The sequence below is a fragment of the Corythoichthys intestinalis genome, chromosome 5, assembly GCF_030265065.1.
Source record: "Corythoichthys intestinalis isolate RoL2023-P3 chromosome 5, ASM3026506v1, whole genome shotgun sequence".
Lineage (NCBI taxonomy): Eukaryota > Metazoa > Chordata > Actinopteri > Syngnathiformes > Syngnathidae > Corythoichthys > Corythoichthys intestinalis.
In genome coordinates this window covers 27,453,260-27,474,223 of record NC_080399.1, presented here as the reverse complement: position 1 = coordinate 27,474,223, position 20,964 = coordinate 27,453,260, and the positions used below count along the sequence as shown (strand labels likewise).

At 38.2% G+C, this 20,964-nt stretch overlaps 1 protein-coding gene across 1 annotated transcript in view; it reads right to left on the bottom strand.

The window, feature by feature from the left end:
* LOC130915883 (pleckstrin homology domain-containing family A member 7-like) overlaps nucleotides 1-20,964 on the bottom strand; it is a 162,126-nt gene that overhangs the window by 79,378 nt on the left and 61,784 nt on the right. The window contains exon 4 of the mRNA XM_057836055.1: nucleotides 5,723-5,806. Within this exon, the coding sequence (XP_057692038.1) occupies nucleotides 5,723-5,806 (84 nt within the window). The remainder of the gene's footprint in view (nucleotides 1-5,722; nucleotides 5,807-20,964) is intronic.

Here is a 20,964-nt window from a genome sequence, read left to right as displayed (position 1 = left end):
GATAAAGAATCGAATCGTTAAGCAATATCGATAATGGAATCGGAATCGTAAAAATCCTATCAATTCCCATCCTTAGTCATGGTGAGATAAACTAACTTGAATCTCATATCACGGATCTTTTAATCGTCATTACTAAATATTGACATTATTAAATTAAAAACATCTTGCAAGAAAATTAAAAAAGGTATTCTGGCAACCCAAAGTGAAGGGGAATTTTGTGCTAGTCAGTATTTTGATCTAGTTTCAATACCATTGTTGGCCATCAATCCTACATTGTGTACCGTTAAAATGCCTGTGACACAAAAAAAGCATGTTTATTTCATATTTCAAGTGGTATTTTATGCTCCTGAATGAAATTGACTGCTTGGATGTGTGTGGAAGCCATCGATATATTTATTCCATTTTTTTTAATCCCGCGCCATGAAAATGAGTGACTTCCGGCCGCAGTCTGGATTGAGGAAGAATGCGAATGTGACGTCAGCAGACTTATCATTTTCACAATACAGCTATTATTATTGTGTGCAGAAGGACTAAGGATTCAGCTGATTTTGCGGATTAATTTGTTCATTTTTTGCGTCACACCAGCCCAATGTGCTGCAGGCTTTTGTTGCTACACCAGGGAGAGTGGTGTGAGGCTTTTTGGATTTGGCAAAACAAGTCAGACAATCTAGAGACCATTGGACGGATGACGAAGTGAGTAAGCTACGTGTTTTATGTTATGTTAAATACTGGGATCATGGCAAACGTTTTAATAAGGAGGTGACTTGCATTTCGTGGGTGTTAATGCTCCCTGTACACCGCGAAGGCCACTCGGCCGACGACCGGTGGTTTGCCACACACTATGGCTGATAAATGCGTGCCCGCCTATGGAGAACTTTCCCCGGCTTGAGCCCCCCCGCTTTCGTCTTCAGTTCTCGATTTGTAAACGTCTACTTCCCTCGGTCCTCTTTGCATACCCGCCTATAGAGCACGACACTAGGCTTGGTCTCGGGCAGACACGAGCTCCGACGTCGGCCGATTTGTCCACCAAGAATGCACTATTTTCGGCATTCATTCCCCTCTGCGTCCCCGGCGACGAGAACTGCCTGCCTGCCGGGCCCGCAGCAGAACAACAAGCCGAAACTTGCTCGCCGTTGGGGGCTGCCCGATCGGTGAAGATAATCTCCCCCGCCGCCGTGCATGACATGAGTCGAGATAGTTTTGTGTGAATTTTCGTTTTCGAAAGGCAAGAAAGAGAATTGAAAGAGCCGCTCAGTTCGGGTTAGCATGTTGCCTAGCTGTCACGCCTCCTGTTTTGTTTACGCTCCTTCCTCAGTCTCCGAAGCCGGGGAAGGGAAATGACAAAAGCCTGACTAACTCTGATGGCATAAAATACCGTTCGGGAGGTTTAAGAAGTCGACAGTTTTGACCATTATCCATTAATTTAGCAGTCGTACTGAATAAATGCATTTTTAATATTTTAAATTCCATTGAGTACACAAGACTGTTATTTGTCATGACCATACCATTTTTTAGCAATTGGGGAAAATACTCATATAAAAAGAATATCCTGTAAAAATACTGGACTAGAGAGATTAAAACAACGGTGACATTTTGCTGCTCTCCGTCGCATTTTCCTTGTTGTGAATCATCCCCCTCAATGGGCTGAATTCAAAATCAGCTGAAATCAACACTCTGTCGACGTCATGACCCAGATGAAGGCGCTAGAGCACTATAATGACAGGCGGGGCTAAACGGCAGATTAAAAGACTCGTTTCTCGTCATCTGCGCTTTGCCAAATTGTTGTATATAGTCGAGTCGTCTCAAAATATGATTTTAATTAAGATAATAATGCTATTTAAGATTTTTTTAATGGTGTCACATGCACTTAAATTTAAAGTGGGTGTTCCACAAAACTGATAAACTCCATCAGAAAATAAGACAAAAATCATCAAAGAGTTTGCCTTTATCCATTTTTTCTGGAGGTACAATTTTAGTCAGAACTGTAAAATTACTAGTACTACTGTTTACTCTGGCTTTGACTAAAGTTGGCTATAGTTTGAAGATGATTTCTATATATGTTCCTGCTTAATGAGAATATTAAATTAATGTTTGTGATTTGTCGCTTCCATCTCTGCCTCGCTTTGTTGCGCTCCTCCCCCCTCTTGTGCCTCATTACACACATCTCTCTCATCTTGCGTTTGTGTGTGTGTGAGAGTGAACGTATGAGGGTGAGCCAGCAGGTTAGATTGTTCCCTCGCTCTGCCTGCTGATGGATCGGTCTTATTAGCGGCGTGGGCGTCAAGCGAGCCCATCCAAGCCGCTCTGATCGTGATGCGACGTTGAAAGCAGCTCTATTTCCTGTTGTCTGTGTGTGCGCACTCGTCACACCGCCTGTGAATGAGTGTTTTCCATTTCTTCTTTTTAATGGATGGCTTGTATGATATATATTTTAATGTCCATCCATCTAGTCCGAGATATGAAATTAAATAACATTTGTAGGCGACTCGGCATGCATAGTAAATCAATTTAATTTCCTTTTCAGGACTTAATATTTAATCAACTTAAATTATATTTCCAGAGCTTCAAATTAAATTAAGTCAGTTTCCAGGGCTAAATCTTAAATGAAATACATTATCTTTTTTTTCATTGCTGAAAATTGAAAGAAATTTTTGTTTGATGATTAGCTTAATTTTCGGACTATAAACCACTACTTTTGTTCTCACTATTTGATCCCTGTGGCTTATATAATTAAGTGCTTTAATTATGTGTATGTACATATATATATATATATATATACAGTGGTACCTCGACATACGATCGCTTCGACACACGATCTTTTCGACATCCGACGTAAAATTTGACTCGCAATTTGTTTCTACATCCGACGACATGCTCGAAATACGACGACATGACAGCACTGCAAACGAACGCACGGTGGATTTTCTTGTGTGAGAAATCAACACAGTTTTCAAAAAAAGTTGATACAGTTGGAGAAACAGGGAAAAAAATGATGCTTACCTTTGAAATGAAGATGCAAGTTATAGAAAAATATGAGCTTGGGGTGCGCGTCCCTGAACTGGCTCAACAATACAGCTCCATGGTCCTCTTCCGACCACCGTTTGCCACTATTTATAAGTTAAGGTGACAATTATTATTGTGGTAACATTGCCAAGGAAATCGCCAGCTTCGTCACGTTTTTATCATTTATTTAAGAACTTATCCAACACAAAACGCCCATTGTCTTAAGCAGTTGACTGCTCTCAAGAAAACGAAAGTACTATCTCTACCGCACCGACCTATCTCACTGAGACGTCAGCTTCGCGGTGCGTTCAGGGACAGTAAAAAGTGTCCGCCATATTAGAATCCGATTCGTTACATTATTTACAGGAATAATTATTAATTATTCTTATTATTATTATATTATTCTGAATTATTTATTTATAACTTATTTGTTTTTCTATGTTTAATTGCCATTTGTAACAGTGCCAGCAGTATTTATTAAGAATTTAGTGTACGTTTTTAGGCTTTGGAACGAATTAATGGAATTAAAATGTATTCCTATGGGAAAATCCTGCTCGACATACGACCATTTCGACTTACAAACAAGGTCCTGGAACTAATTAAATTCGTATGTAGAGGTACCACTGTATGTATATATTATATATATATATATATATATATATATATATATATATATATATATATTTTTTTTTTTTTCTTTTTTTTTTTTTAAACATCTGTTTACAGGTGCACATTAACGAGGATCTTTTTTTTTGTACAATTTGGGCTATGTGGCTTATAGTTAGGTTTGCTCTGTAGTTCAAAAATTATGATAATTAAATTTTCTATACATCTTCAATATGTTATATCACAAAAGTTACACATTACTAGAGTTCAATGTCCACTCAAAATATTTTTTAAAAATTCACGTCAACGATGACAGATTAGAAACTAAAACCAAGAGCTGCATTTATGTGGTTGCATGCATAAGCAGGCGTCAAGAGAGGTTATCGTAAAAGAGTGGCTTAAGTGTCTCAACTATACAACATGGATATCACATTATCATGCATGGTCTTATTTTGGAAGCACACAGTTTGCTTCCAAAATAAGATTGTGTTAACTTGAACAAAATCCCGCTGCTGCTTTCAGTTTATTTATGTGACAATAACTGAGCTCTGAGTTAAGTGATTAATAATATCTTTATGATTAAAGCTGTTGAATCTGCACTCAACACTCAGCACAGAGCTGTAGTGTTTAGTTGAGTAGTTGAGTCACACTTGATGTCACCACACACCATCCAACTGTATACCTAGGATTTTTCTATTTAAAGGCTGACAAGGCTAGTAAGGTCAATTTAAAAACATACAGCAGTTCGGTAGTGTCAGTACATTTATTCTTAAGCTATGTCAATGGAATAAAATTGCAGGTTTTTGTCAGTAGTTCTTATTTAAATTAAATGAGTTTCAATGTAAACTAGAATGTAAACATTAGCATTGCTACATTGAGGCTAATGGGGAAAAAAAGACAACCTAATTTTAGCCTGCTATAAAACATTGGCAGTCTTCTCCAAAACGCAAACCTGCGGTTAAAAGGTGACACTTCAAAACTGAAAAATCGCTGGTTAACAGCATTTGCAAACGAAAAAATGAAAAAAAAAAAATCTATTAATGACACCACATGACGAAAAGTGCACTTTTTTGTGGAGTGTAAAGCTTACGGTTAGCGGTTTAGCTAACGTACTTCAGGTGAATATTTCAAAATAAAAGCATGTCATGTTCGTCATATAAATAACGATTTCTGGAATCCCACAGATTCTACACTAAGAATAGCTTTAAAATGACAACCTTTATGAAAAATCTGATCGGCAATGAATAATTATTAGTCAGTGTTCTGAATCTGTTTACATTCAATTCTCTTGCAGTAGTTAATGCTATCAGCATTTGACCTCATTGTTTATTTGATTTATTATTGTTATTTACGTGTTTATTTGTAATTTAATAAAGAATTTAGGTGTTCCAAAATGTTTTTTGTGAATTAATAAGCGTCAAAAAAAATGTCATTGCTAAATTAGTAAAAAAAACGTTTTTTTTTTTTAAATTATTATTACATTAGTCGACTAATCGTAAAAATAGTCGGCTGACTAATCGGGAGAAAATTAGTCGTTTGGGACAGCCCTACTAGAATTTTTTTTTAAATTAGATTTTTTTATTATTTGTCATTTCATGCAATGTCATACAAAGTTTATCTTGATTAGATAATTGAATAATATAGCCCTGAAAATAAAAGAAATTGACATTCCTTAGACTTAAGTCAATATAATATGATATAAACTATGCTAGTCTGTTTACATTGCAACTGATGTATGCTAACTCCCTTTGACCAAACTATCAAAAACATTCTTTCAAGCAGGCTTAAAATGGAATTTCAAAGAAAAAGACAATAGTCACTCAAGCCGCTTCCGCTTATAAACAAGCACTGAAGAGACAGAGCGAGAAAGAGCTTTTAACAGCTTCCTGATTGCGAGTAATGAGCCCACTCCAGCAGCAGAACTGCTCATCCTTGACCTTCCAACCTTTCTGCTTTGCTTCTTTATTTAGAAAAAAAAATGACTCAGATAAAATGTGTAGAAATCAAAGTGACACACCCTTATAACAAACACCCACATAGTCAAATAATGAAAATGTTCTACTTAAAAACTAAACAGATTCTGATTAAAAAGAAGCACCAAAGCATCACTCACTGTTCTTGCAGCATAAAATCCACGTTCTCTGGAGAAATCTGCCCGGTCATGGGATGACAAAAGGTGGTGCTTCTCAGGTTATGACTGAAATCAAATACAAAGATGTACAGGTTAGAAAAGTGTTGTGGTAGCCTCAATTCAACGACAAGCCAACCCGACTAAACACAACTGCGACAACAAAAGGCCTACCCACGCCCAATCACCCCACTTGCCTCGCTAGTGTATAGCCTGTGTGGACTCAGCACAAAATACTGGCCGGAGCAGAACTGGGCCTCCTAACTATTCAGACAGATAAGCAACATGGTTGACCACTCGTGTTACTAGTTCAATATTCTTCATAAAAGAATCCTTGATGCTGTGATCTAAAACAGCAAAGCATTAAAGGAGGTAATGCATTTTCATCATTTCAAAGCCGAGTCACTGTCTTATCAGTTTGAACCGGGTGGTCGGGAAATGGATGTTTGTTTCAATGACCTTGATGGCTGTAATTGTCCAAGCCATTTTGACTAGCAAGGTTGGCACTTGGATGCAAATTGAAGTTCTTCTGACCTTATCTGTGGCTTTATAAATTAGCTTCACACATACGTATGTCTAGTATAGTATATGATTAAAATTTACTGTAGTGGTAATACAGTATCTCAACTAGGGGTGTGACAAGATATCGAAATGGTGATATATCGTGATACTTTGTATCCCAAAAGGTTATCGATATGCTCCTGCAAGAATCGAGATAACGTTTTAAAAAGGTGTCAATGTCAAATTAAAAAAAGAAAAAAAAGAGGAACTAACAAGTTGCTACCAAAATCTTCCACCATAATAGTGTCTCAGTTAACTCTAAGGCTGCCTTGACGGTGCTCGACACCCAATACATTTTGACTGGGAACAGTCATTCTGTCAGATTTTCAGGGCATTTACAGGTCATTTCCTGTTGAGTTTGAGTCACTGCCTGTTCATTTGGGTGATTCCCAGGTCACTTCCTGTTTTGTAACACAAAATAAACAGGAAGTGACCCATAAAATACCCCAAAATCAACAGGTAAATGACCTTAAATGGCCCAAAATTACCTCATTGCCTAACATTGGCTGCCACTGACGGCCATAGACGTTCAATCCGTTTGAAGTGCGAGGGATGGCAGCGAATGTTCATTCTCTGCCACCCTCCCAGTTCAAATGGATTGGACGTCTACTAGTGATAAACTCATTCAAATTCACAGCAGAAGCTTGTTTTTCTGTTTATTTGTTGTTTTTAGAATATCCTAGAATGATTTCCTGACCAACGTATCAATAATCGTTGTATCGCCATATCGTCAGATCATCGTTATCGTGAGCTTTGTATCGCAAACCGTATCGTATCGTGAGGTGCCAAGAGGTTCCCACTCCTAATCTAAACTTTGAAGGACCCTTCAAAGGGGCCTGATTGAGCCAAAAATGTCAGTTTCACGCCAAAATAATGTGGGTCAACTCATGGGTCACATTCCTGCTATATTTTATAAAGCTGACTTCAAGGGCATAATTTTCTAATAATTTTGGGGTCCATTGCTCTACCAACCATTCTTTCGATTAAAAACCAGAAAGCTGCTTGTGATCCCCATGTTTGACCATCTGCCACCCATGCAAATGCACATGGCACTAACAAATGTCAGGAACGTGTAGGGGTACACAGCAGGGTAGTCCATGACCAGCGGTCATTTGACACAAAGTAGCCACCACCTCTTCATGCAAACATACAGGCACAACATATGATCTTACATAGCAATGTTGCACCTGCTGTAACACAGAACTTTGCAGTAACATCTGTCACTTTAACTGTTGGGAACCCAACCACTTTGACTGCCGGTTCCAAAGATTATTTTGAAACAAATTCCAGGTTAAAAAATAAATTAAAAATCCTTTACCGATTTTGGGGGGAAATAAATACCACATTACATTAATTGATATATAATTATTAAGGGAGTCTGCACGGAAGTGTGGCTCTTTCCATAAGTGACATCAAGTGCTCTTTCTTTAGAAAGCAAACCAGATGTTAAGCCGACAGTGTTGTTCTAACTTACCGTAATTTTCACACTATAAGGTGCACCTGACGATAAACCTCCACCCACCAAATTTGACACGCATCATAAAACTGTCATAAATGAACCACCATGAAGCTTTGAACCGATTGGTTACAAAGCTTCATTGCTTCACGAAGCTTCATTTGGCCATCAATGCTCCCTTGGGGGAGACAGTCAACCTCTGTTGCCACCTGCTGTCAACACTGTTGTTGTCCAACATGCCTCCTAGCATGCATTGCAGCTAGACAGATGTAAATTTCAAAATTTATGTTCTGTGCTAATTATTTCTTCAGTTACTGTTCCAGTTGTTTCATTATTAATTGCTCATCATGGTATTTGGTAACACTTTGTTTTACATTGTGCCATAAGACAATCATAATTATGACATCACACTACCATGAGCATTAATCATTGCTTATGACAAATGTTGTTTTGTGTCATTCGGCAAATTATCTCACTTTTGAATGGATGTAAAAGAGCCGAGCTGGACATAAATGGAGTTAGTGACATAACTTGCAGGGTGACACTTAATGACATCTGTCATAAGCATACAGTAATGCACATGATAGTGTCATGTCACACTTATGACAGTCTTATGACGCCGCTGTCAAACTGTTACTATTAACCCAAATAAATCAACAAATGAGCTGAACTGGACTATAAGCCGCAGGATTCGAAGTGAAAGAAAAAAACGTAGCAGCTTATAGTCTGAAAATTACGGTATCTGGTAGCCGGAGTTGTCCAAGTCAAAGACCTGGTCTATTTAAAGGGTTTTCCACATGAACTGCATTTAAAGTGGAGAGAGGCGGAATGGTGAGAGACAAGGTCATTCTCATTCCAGCACGTTGTGTTTTTCTATGGCTATGGGTTTCTATACGTGTTTTAGTTAAGAGCAAGTATAGTAAGAATAAAAATTAAAATTACCCGGCCCGTTAATACAAGCAAGGTGATGAGTCAGAGAAAAACTTCAAAGTTAATTGCGGGCCCTTTGAACTTTAATTCGGTTATTCAGATGCACCGTAAAACAAAGGTTACTAATTATCCATACATATCACAACACACTTCAACATATTGGTAACACTTTACAATAAGGGTCCCTTCATTAACATTAGTTAAACATTAGTTATTGTCTAAAAATGCATTAAGTAACATTACAATAATTAATATAATTGATTATCTAACATTTAATTTATATATTAATTAACATGAATCAATGCATTAGTTAATGCATAACCAGACAGTAACTAATGGTTTGGTGAAATTAAAAATATAGGGTTTGTTAACTTAGCATTTATAATTTCTTGGTTAAGGGACACATGTGCTACACTTTACAAGAAGAAAAAGCATTTTAAAAAAAAAAAAAAAAACATTCAGTAATGGTTAATTAAGGTCAAGTAATACTTATGAGGTACGTTCACGTGAAATAATACCACACTTAAGGTTAAGTTAGCAGCACCCTAGGACTCACAGAGCAATGTTTCTCATTTTAAAATAACAATCACTTACTAGTACCAGTATACATTAATACCTATTTATTAATGCAGTAATGTATATGTGAATTAATGTTAAGTAATGAATTATATATATTATATATTATAACCTAACCTAACCTGACCATGACTGAATGTTTTTAGGACCCTTATTGTAAAGTGTAGAGCATGTATCCTTTAACTAAGAAATTATAAATGCTTAATACCCCCCCTTAACCTTTATTAACCATTACTGAATGCTTTTTGGACCCTTACTGTAAAGTGTAGCACATGTGTCCCTTAACTAAGAAATTATAAATGCTTAAGTTAACAAACCCTAACCCTAAATAGGCCTATATTTTTTTTAATTTCACCAAACTATTAATTACTGTCTGGTTATGCATTAACTAATGTGCACTAACTGATGCATTAACTCATGTTAATTCATATATTAATAAATGTTAGATAAGCAATTATATTAATTATTGCAATGTTACTTAAATATTAGTTATTGTTATAAAATGCATTAAGTAATGCATTAACTCATGTTTATATAATAATGTTAGATAAGGGATTAAATGAATTATTGTCATGTTACTTAAACATGAGTTATTGTCTAAAAATATATTAACTAATGTTAATTAAGGGACCCTTATTGTAAAGTGTTACCAACATATTTCCTTGTAACCAACTTTCCTATCTTGCTGAATATCCCACATCCTGAGCTAAAAGAAAACAGCTCTTAAGTTTGGCAACTCACAACCAACCAGCATGCCCACTAATACCCTTTCAAACACACACATGCCTTGCCAACACCGCATCTAATAAATAAATAAACCCTGACAGGGTGGAGGCACCTTACTGAATGTTTACCTTCCGTCCGCATGATTACTGCTGGGGCTTCACCACTTTTCTGTCCTTCCGAGCATTAAAATGTGCCGCAAGTACATCGGCACGCTCCAAAATAGACGTAATGATGTATGAAAACACACACGCATGCACGCACATACCCAGAATGCACTGAGTCAAGATGTTAAGTTCCACGCCAGACTTTGCTGTCAGTGAATTCCAGCGAGCATACGGTGATGACACATTTGGTTCAGATCCACATTACTGCTGACATCCTCTCTTGATCAGGTTACACATAGAGTGACATATATAATATATATATATATATATATGCACAAACACATATACTCTCACAAATATGCCTTTTTTACAAATTCAAGCACTCCTTTTTCGCTTCCACTGAAACACACTCATTCACTAAAAATCTGTCTCTCCTGCTTTTATTTTCTCTTACAATTCAAGTCACACACACACACCAACTATTTCATTCGACTTCCAAACAGTCAAAGGCTGTCAGTGGTAGCACTTTCCAAAGTTCCACTCAATCTTCAGATGACTGACTTGACTGTACAAAGGTAGGCGTACATTTTGACTGTAAAACAGACCTATACTTGTAAAGTGGACTTTGAGTCTGTTAATAAGGCAAGGCAAGGCAAATTTATTCATATAGCACAATTCAACACAAGGCAATTCAAAGTGCTTTACATCACATGAAGACCATAAAAATCACATTTAAATCAACACAACGTAAAAACCAAGACAAAAGATCGCATTTAATCACAGAATAAAAATAAATAAATAAAAATAAAACAAAAATAAAAATAAAACAAAAACTACTAATAATAATAATCATTGAAATCAGCAACGGAGATAAGCACAAGAGGAATAGAAAGCAGGTAGATTGAAATATATAGACAGTTATGGATATGCAGTGCTAAACAAAAGCGTTTTTAGCCCTGATTTAAAGGAGCTAACAGTTTGAGCATACTTCAGACGTTCGGGTAACTTGTTCCAGAGGTGAGGAGCATAATAACTAAATGCTGCCTCACCCTGCTTGGTTCTTGTTCTTGGAACATGCAGAAGACCGGTTCCAGACGACCTTAGGGGTCTAGATGTCTCATAGGAATCTAACAAGTCTAGCATGTATTTTGGTCCAAGGCCATTAAGTGTTTTGTAGACGAGCAGTAGTATTTTATAGTCTATCCTTTGACTCACTGGAAGCCAGTGTAGCGATTTCAAAACCGGTGTAATGTGGTCCAGCTTCTAATAAATCTATTTACTCTATCTTATAGCAGGGTCCCCCCAGGATTGATAAATCTAAATTCAAGACTTTTAAGACCTTTTTTAATGCCATTTCAACTGAAATTTAATACTTTTCTCGCACCCATTATTTAGATCATATTGAATCATATTAAATAAATAAAGCACTGAACATCAAATTTAACCTCAATTACTAAGTGTGTTTGACAAAAGAATGCACATATATTGAAGATACAATTAAAACACATTTAAAGTAACATTATAAACAGGGGTGCACATAAGTGGTCCGCATGCGCGCATGCGCACTGGACGTAGACAAACGCGCTGGCCCTCAACGGCTTCCATACGCTTTTGCGTACCGATGGCTGACCACTGTATTTGCGGCGGACACGAGAAAATAACTTTTCAAAACGTCGAAGAGGCAGGCCACACTGAGTAATTACCTCCGTGTTCCCCCACCCCCGTCAAAAGACAGACAGACGACAGAGACGTCACCGGAGCTACCGAAAAAAAGGACTTTTGCTGAAAAGTGGCTTTAGGAGGTAACATGGCTAGAAGCAAATGTGCCGTGAGAATCCCAATGTCACCGATAAGAGCAGCGCATTTTATGTAGGGTCAAAGAATTTCAGCCATCCAAACTTTGAAAAGTACGAAAAAAACAGAGAGCATGTGGCAATTAAGCAAACTATCGATATCAAACAGGACCCCACTCGCCCTATGGACAAGTGGCGGCGGAATAGGGCGGAATAAAGGTAATGAACAGCGACATGCACTGACATGCATTTTACAAAGCTAAACATGCACGTTCAATGAGGTCTTATGAGGAGGACATCCCACTTTTAAAAAGGCTTGGAGTTAATGTGGGAGCCGCATAATGCCCTTTATTTTGAATTGGTGCTTTTTATTTCTTTACATTTCACTTCAAAGTAATGGCAATTTTGTTGTGCCAGTTAATGTTAATCAAGCATTAATTGTTAATATAATGAATTAAAGTTAATTGGCTCTAAGTAAAGCTTGTCATAAATTTATTGCATCAGGCGGGTCGGCTCTCAAGCTCAATGAGGACCAAGTCACATCTCCAGGTCCTCCTCTGAGAACCTGGGCAAACAAATTATGTGCACCCCTGATTATAAAGTATGTCAGAATTTTTTTAAACATTTCGGTTTGCCTTTCGAATGAATGTGAATTTCACCGTTTTAACTCGAGAGTTAGCCATGTTCACTGGGGTCTTGGCAGGTGCACTAGCGGCTAGCCTGTTACAGAAGATGGCTGGTGTGAGTCCTGTCCTCCTCCTCTTTTTGTCCATAATTATTGTGTGCGTGTGTGTATTTAAGCAGGTCCACTGCCTTCGCATGACCCATTAACTGCAACCTAAAGTATCTGGATGTAACTTGAGCCTCTATCACATAGTCCAAAACAACGGGAATATCGCGGGACTTAACCGTATAGCAGTTGTGTGTGAAAACAATTTCCCGTGTCGACTGACATGGGAAGCAGTGTGCGTGAAAGCAGGCGTTAAATTCCCGGCTCACAGCAGATGGCTGGTGACTTAAATATCATAGCGGCGGCCGATGTAACTTCCTCCCTCTTCGCAGTAAGAGGAAAAGCGGTAAACAAACATCACAATTATAAACATAGCAAGCTGGAAACAGCTAAATTTAACTGAAAACAAGACCAAAATAAAATGTCAATTATTACGTCGGGCCGGGCCAGGGTTCTTTCTCGCTAACTTTTTGAAATAACTATATATTAATGATGTATGAATGATAAACTAAAGAATGCTTGTTATAAAATAATTAATTTGGATTAAAAAAGAGAAGGCACTGTATGGTCATTGCAGAGCCAGAGCGTGCCTTTACGCCCTTTTTAATCTTCCCCTCTGCGAGTCCGCAAAACCGCATTTCTTTATTGATATTTAACAAACTTTTCCAGCGTTATTTCGTTGTGTAAATAAATTTATAATTATCATAAAAATATGTAGTCTATTTAAAAATTAAGAAAATGTGCGCAGTTTTTTTCTGCCAATGGAGAATTCGTTATAAAAGACAGGCTTTTATGCAGACATAGTCACAAATGTTATCACACAAAACGCGGGTCGGGCTTTAATACCCGCGGACCAGTTCGGGTCGGGCTGGACTTTTTAGGCCCGATTTTACCTCTATCTTAAAGTCTTGATGAGCTTAAATTGGCTGCAGTTACGAAGTCGGGAATGCTCCCTCCGGAAAAAAAAACATGATTTGAGCAACATTATGTTTAACAAACTTTTCCAGCGCTATTTCATTGTGTAAATGCATTATAATGGTCATAAAAATATGTAGACTATTTAAACATTGAGAAAATGTGCGTTTTTTTCTGCCAACTGAAAATTCGTTACATAAGACAGTTAAGACATCGGGAACGCTCCCTCTGGAACAAAACGCAATATGACCAACATTGTGACAGCCGATGTCGACCAAAAATGACGTAATATCCGAAACTGATCACCAATGGACTCATTTGAAGTATATGAATGGTGATTTGTTTTGGTGTTCAGAATCCACAATACTTCTGCCTGCAGGGTTTTTGCTCCACCGACAAACGGACGCATTCCCGATGCAGAGGTGGATGGATTCTCCGTTTTGCCAGTTGAGGTGGTTTGGCACGCACGAGTTGCATTTCGATTTGTAGTGCAGTGCATCGTAAAAATTCTATGCGTCATCTTCGTTATGGATTAAAAAAAAAAAAAAAACTTCGTCACGGATATAATTTAGGTTGCACTGAAATGTTCTTGAAAATTAAGACCACATTGAAAAAATTCCAGACTTACAACAGCTAATTTAATACTTTTAATACCTTTAATAATGGAAAACTAAATTCAATGCTTTTTTAATACTTTTAATAACCCGCGGGTACCCTGTATAGTATTTAACAGCCATGAGGGTTTTTAAATGCTTTTAATGGACCAAACAGCTGCTCTTTCCAAGGCCCTTTTATAAGGAGGTACAAAAGGAAGTTAGGTTAAAAGCCATACTAATTATTTAAAAAAAAACATACTGATTATGATCTAGAATAAATACCATACACAATATTGCGTCACAGTATTAATCGTCTTTATTACTGAGTTTTCACATTTTAACCAAATAAAATAAGAAGTCTATAATGAAGAACTGAGGCATCTCACATCTTGAAAAGCATGTTTGTGAAACTGTGATGCAATGTGGAGTAGTTCATATTTAATGAATGATGCGAAATCCTTCAAGTGTGCAGCGCTCACATTTCAAATTCTTTTTTATTTTCTTCATCAACTCAAGCACATGAGTGACTGAAAGCAACTTCTTAGTCGCCTGGAGGAGTAGTTCAGAAAAACAAACCAAATTAGCCGATGCACGCCGTGTAGTCTGAAGAAACAGTACTTAACAGGTAGGTACCATATTTTTCGGACTATAAGTCGCCCCGAGTTTAAGTCCCACTAGCCATAAAATGCCCAACGAAGAGGGGAAAAAAACATACATAAGTCGCACCGGCGTTTAAGTCGCATTTTTGGGGGAAAATTACTTGATAAAATCCAACACATAGAACAGATATGTCATCTTGAAAGCCAATTTAAAATAAAAATATAATAGATAACAACATGCTGAATAAGTGTACAGTGTGATGTTATATGATGTGTGAACAATGAAATGCAAACATGGCCGGTATGTTAACGTAACATAGCTATTAAGAGTTATTCAGATAACTATAGCATAAAGAAAATGCTAACAAGTTTGTCAAACCATCAGTGTCACTCCAAAACACCAAAATAACATGTGAAATGATATCATAATGCGTTAATAATTTCACATATAAGTCGCTGCTGAGTATAAGTCGCACCGCCAGCCAAACTATGAAAAAAAACTGCGACTTATAGTCCGAAAAATACAGTAGTTAGATTGAATTCTGTACAAAAAGGTTACGTTTCAAAAACTCAATTGAAATTGAAAGAGTCTAAAGCACTCTGTGCTGCTTGATGCTCTCGTCTCGATGACAGGTGGTATTATGAATTTGTCAAGGACTTTTTGTCAGACTTGTTGCTTGGTTATTGCGGTCATGAAACCATATCCGATCTGCCACCTAGCTATCTAAGGTGACTGTGACTCAATTTGACAACAAATGAGGGGAAACACTCAGAGAGGCGTTAATGCTCGCTTTGCCCCATAAACACTTCACACAGTCTATCGCTCTGGCTGAAGACGAATGAGAAAATGTGGAGAATAGACATGCCCCACGGACACAACAGCAGCACTGACGTGTAAATACCAAACACTGTCAAAGATTCTTAGAATAATATTTGATAGTAAGTACTACACATTAGTGGTAACAGAAAACAATGCGCCATACCAATATAAACCATCAGAACGAGCAGTACATGTTAATTAACGGATTGAACATAATTATTGTTTATACTCTGAGCGAGATGAAGAGTGTAAAGAGGAGACAGAGGATTAAAGTTCTTAATGCATTCTTGTAAATCAGGCATTAGCAAGATTAATCCCAATGTCGGCTGTCCAGGCAGAAGAAAATTTTGAAAGTAATATTATCATCCTTCGCTGAGTTCGCCAAAGAAAAAAAATCTACCGATGGATAAACTTGTTTCGGTATGCACTGATGGTGCTCTATGCTTGGTGGGGAAAAACAGGATTCGTGGCGGTTCTTGGTGAACATTAACTCATTTGCTCCCAAAAATGTATAAATATGTTCTATTTTTTATTGTTTCAGTGTCCCAAAAACGTATTTATACGTCTTTTACTCTTTTTTTTTTTTTTTTCACAAGAGACATCTGTAGGTTCTGATGCAACTTCGCCCCAAATCACAATGCTGAGAATGCATTTTAAAGCAATAAAACTGGCCATTGGAGGGCAGTAGCGCATTTGGTAAAATCCGAAACCCGATTCAACGGAACGAACGGCCGGGCCGTACGGCCAGGGCGCCAGCGGAAGACGACCGAATTGATGACCAGGAGGATGTCCAGGACGCCAGGCGACGAACGACCGAGTTCGACGACCAGGAGGACGTCCAGGATGCCAAGCGGCGGACGACCGAGCAGAATGTCCGGGACCACCAGTGCAGCGGACGATGCCGTTGAGTGCAGAGCAGAGCACGCGCCGTCGTGCTGGCCGCTCGCGTCCCCCGCGACCCTCCAGTGCCCCGCGACTCGAACCGGAAACGCGCACGGCCAAACCAGTTCCCTCCCAGGAACACAACATGCCCCACACAAGTTCCCCAGGCGAACTCCGCCACGAGGCAGTGGTCGCCACAAAAAAAAAAGACTCAAAAAACTCCATCTTGATGAGACAGACGGCAATGAGGGAAAAGTTTACTCCGGCTGTCGCAGCCACAACAGCGTCATCTCTCAGTTCAAGTTTAGTTATGTTTAAATAAATTGTTACTTTGCAACCAAAAGCACTATTTGTCTTGTTGTTTATGTTATTTTAGAAAAGGAACACATTATTCAGACGTTTGGGATGTCACAAAAGCAAAAAATAGCTGTGTTAAAGTCAAAGTTATGTTTGAAATGTATGCTTTTACAAAAAGCACAATTTCTCTGTTTTTTCATCAGAAATGGGAAAGTTGCTCAAACTAAGCTATTTTCTAATGCATTTAAAAATATGTGGTCTTCATGGCTCTCTCAGCCAAAAAGGTTCCCAGCTCTTGGTCTATCTGGTAGGCAAATATACAAAGAGCATAACGCCAATGCCAATTTGACCTTCCAATTCAGTCAGCCTGTCTGTGATTTCATCGCCATATACAAGCAGACTACATAACACAGCAAGCGTGACGGCAAATGAAAAGGCATTGAGTGAAATTTATCAAGTCACCTTTATGAATCAGTTTGAAAAAAATGCTTTGGGCAAAGAAAAAGATGGTCCAGATAATTCGCTCGCTGTTTTGCCAATCACTACATTGGATTTTAAGACTACGCCGATCACCCTGTCCAGCACCTCTTACAGTGTTCCCGCTTCAACAACAGTTCAATGTGAAAGAAAAAAAAAAAAAATGATGGATCTGAGATTATCAATGGGAGAGTGTTTCTGTGGGGTCCTGACTGTCAGAATAATGACAACAGGGGGAAAAGTGCTGTAAAACTTCAATCAATAGTGTGCTGCAAGTTTCAAAATTTCACCGTGTTTGAAAAACTGTACTCCTTCCTTAACAGTGCCGGTCGGTGTGTTCCCAGCACAAGTGTGCCACCAAAGCTGCTTTATATTTTTGGGCTAGAAATAAGTGGGTATGCTTTCTGCGCTTCTACAATGTGGTAAAATACAGTATTTAATGGGTTGAATGCTGATGATCAGCGACACCGATTTCCATTTTCTAAGCAGATAGCATAGGTAGAAAATATGAGTGGGAACCTCTTGGTACCTCACGATACGATACGATTTGCGATACAAAGCTTACGATAACGATGATTTGACAATATAGCAATACAACGATTTTCAGTACATTGGTCGGGAAATCATTCTAGGATATTCTACAAAAACTAATAAACACAAAAACAAGCTTCTGCTGTGAATTGGAATGAGTTTATCACTAGTAGACGTCCAGTCCATTTGAACTGGGAGGGTGGCAGCGAATGCACATTCGTTCATTCGCTGTCATCCCTCCCAGTTCAAACGGATTGAACGTCTATGGCTGTCAGTGGCAGCCAATGCCAGGCAATGACTAATTTTGGGCCATTTAAGGTCATTTACCTGTTGATTTTCAGTTACTTCCTGTTGATTTTGGGGTATTTTATGGGTCACTTGCTGTTTATTTTGCGTTACAGAATAGGAAGTGTCCTGGGAATCACCCAAATGAATAGGCAGTGACTCAAACTCAACAGGAAATGACCTGTAAATGCCCTAAAATGAAAAGCAAGTGACCTGTAAATGCTCCGAAAATCGGACCGAATTACTGTGAATTATGGCTGCAGCTATCGATTATTTTAGTAGTCGATTAATCGATGAACTAGTTAGTTCGAATAATCGAATGAAAATGAAAATACCTGAGCTGAGCCTCAAGCGGTATTAAAAAAAAGAAAGAAAGAAAAAGAGGAGCTAGGTACAACAAAAGAACAATTTGCTAACTTACATAGCAAAAGTCCGCTAGCTTGAATGCTATAAAATGCTAACGTTTTTTGTTTTTTTACAGTGCTCTTAACAAATGGTTCAGACACATGTTCCCACAAAAAAAACCCGCTAAATATTCCAATAGACTAAATTATGAATGCATTAAAAAACATTAGCTCCAACAAAAACTTTGCTTACGTTGGTCTTAACAGGGAGCCGTTGGATTCAGCCATGTGAAATGAGGCAGACCAGAGTGGGTGTATCCACCTTATTCAATAAAACTAAATGCAAACACTCAAAACAAACCATTACGGCGCCACTTTAATTTAACGTATACTCGAAGCTATAAAATTTAATTCGAATATTTTTTTCTAATCGAATACTCGAGTTAATCGAATAATTGTTGCAGCACTACTGTGAATGCTCTGGTTTTGAATAAACGAACGTTCCCAGTCTAAATGGATTGGGCGTATAGCATCGTCAATGGCAGCCATTTTATTTTATTTTTCAATTGACACCTTTTTAAAACGATATCTCGATTCTTGACAGAAGCATATCGATAACCTTTTGGGATACAAAGTATCACGACATATCACCATTTCGATATGTTGTCACACCCCTAGTAGAAAATACTCTTAACTCACCCCAACTGCAGAACATAATTTTTCAAGATCATCTTTTAAAGACATTCAAAAACTATGCCTTTACTGAAGTACTTCAAACTATGAGTGGTTAAGTTTCAAATTCCTAACATTTGCAAGTTGAATTAATACATATTTCATCAACGTTTATAATTTAAACTGCAAGACCTGAGGAACCAATAAGTGAAACAAACCTTGTTTTATGAGACATTGCAAGTAATAATTAATATATTTCATTGCTCATTTTAAAGTTTTTAATTCCACTTCGCCTGGTGTGTTTTCCGCAGTTTTTTATTTTCCTATTTTCACCCGGCGCTTAAGGTTAGGGATGTAAAGTGGCATTTAATTGTACCGCCACTGAGAAGCACCATGCGGTTCATCCGCGCTGATTAGCTTTCTTGATTATGAGTGTATTTAGGGTATGGTTTGGGGGTGCGAAAGATGGGGGCGTGATGTCCGTGTTACGAACGCTCAGATAACAGCAGACTGAGCTGCAACTACTTTGCAATGTGATGCCATCAGACAGAGGAAAACTACCCTCCCACACCCACTTACCCACCCATGCTCCTCTGGAGATTGCTTTAGGACATCTTGTTGCCATGGAAACATCTAGATGAGACCATCTTTAGCTTTAAATAAGGTCCACTACTCTCAAGTCCAGTACCATAGATATTTGCAAACAGTGCAGGGATGTTATGTTGTGGATGGAGATTAGAGTAGTTCTAGCAACACCTCATCAAAATACAATCTGTGCGCATGCATGCGCGTGTGTGAGCACTTTCTGGGAGGAAAAGCGGCAGTCGGCATGGCGACTGACAGCCTGGCATGCTAATAGTCGACAAGTCGACAGCGCATTCATATTCAAAACATTTCAGTGTCCTGAAGGGTCCCGTCTGAAGGAGACGAAATGTGCACGAGTGTGTTGTGTGTGCCTTTGTGATACAGAAATTCCAACGTTGTGTCAATGTTTGCACGGTGTTAATAAAGCAGCTAGGGTAACACATAGTTTCTGACCCGACTCCATTTGCACTTTTTAAGCTCTTCATTGTGTGTTGGCTGGAGGGCTTTGGACAATGACAGGATCTATCCAGCATTGACATTGAGGATGGCCTGCCGGTACAACGGCTTAAAGCACCCAAACTGGTGATAAATTTCTGCTTTACTGGCCTTCAGTGCTCTATTATGATGTAACACACAAACACACCCCGGCGCCTCAGATTTTATCATCTGGGTGCTATGAATTTACTACATAAATGACATCAAAGGCCTTGCTAATATGAATGCAGACAATGTGTAGTCAATGGACCTTACAATCACAGCCTCAAAATCACAACACTCGCTTCAAAAAATTGAAAACTACTTTGGAGGTTGATAAAGTCCAGCACAACATTACCACTGTCAGAAGTTGCATAGGGTTCCAAAAACTGCAATGGTGTTTGTGGAAACGCATTTTCAAAAAACTACCTAAGAGCTGACAATACATCCGCTTTTTACCACCTGAAGAGCATCTCTCCAATCAAAGATCTTCTGAGTAACAGTGTAAATCTGTTGAACACATTCATTTTCAGAAAGAAAAATACATATCATTAAAAGAAACTAAATTAACTCAGCAGGGGGAACCCCGACTTTAAAATTCAGTGTGCAGCTCAACTCACCATCATTAATCTCTTGCCTTAACCAAAATAAACACATTAGTTTTGCCTTAAGGACACAAATATATAAAGCTCTACTTATTAGCAGACATGCATACTTTAGAAAAGTCCGAGGTTGCACTTTTATTTTTGGATCTCTGGTTGCAGTATGTGCTCCAGTTCTAAAGTTGAGCATACACGGCAGTCACCATCGTACTGTGTATTTGGACCTCAGAGGAAAAAGCTGTCTCATGGAAAAGAGATGCTACGCTTCATTA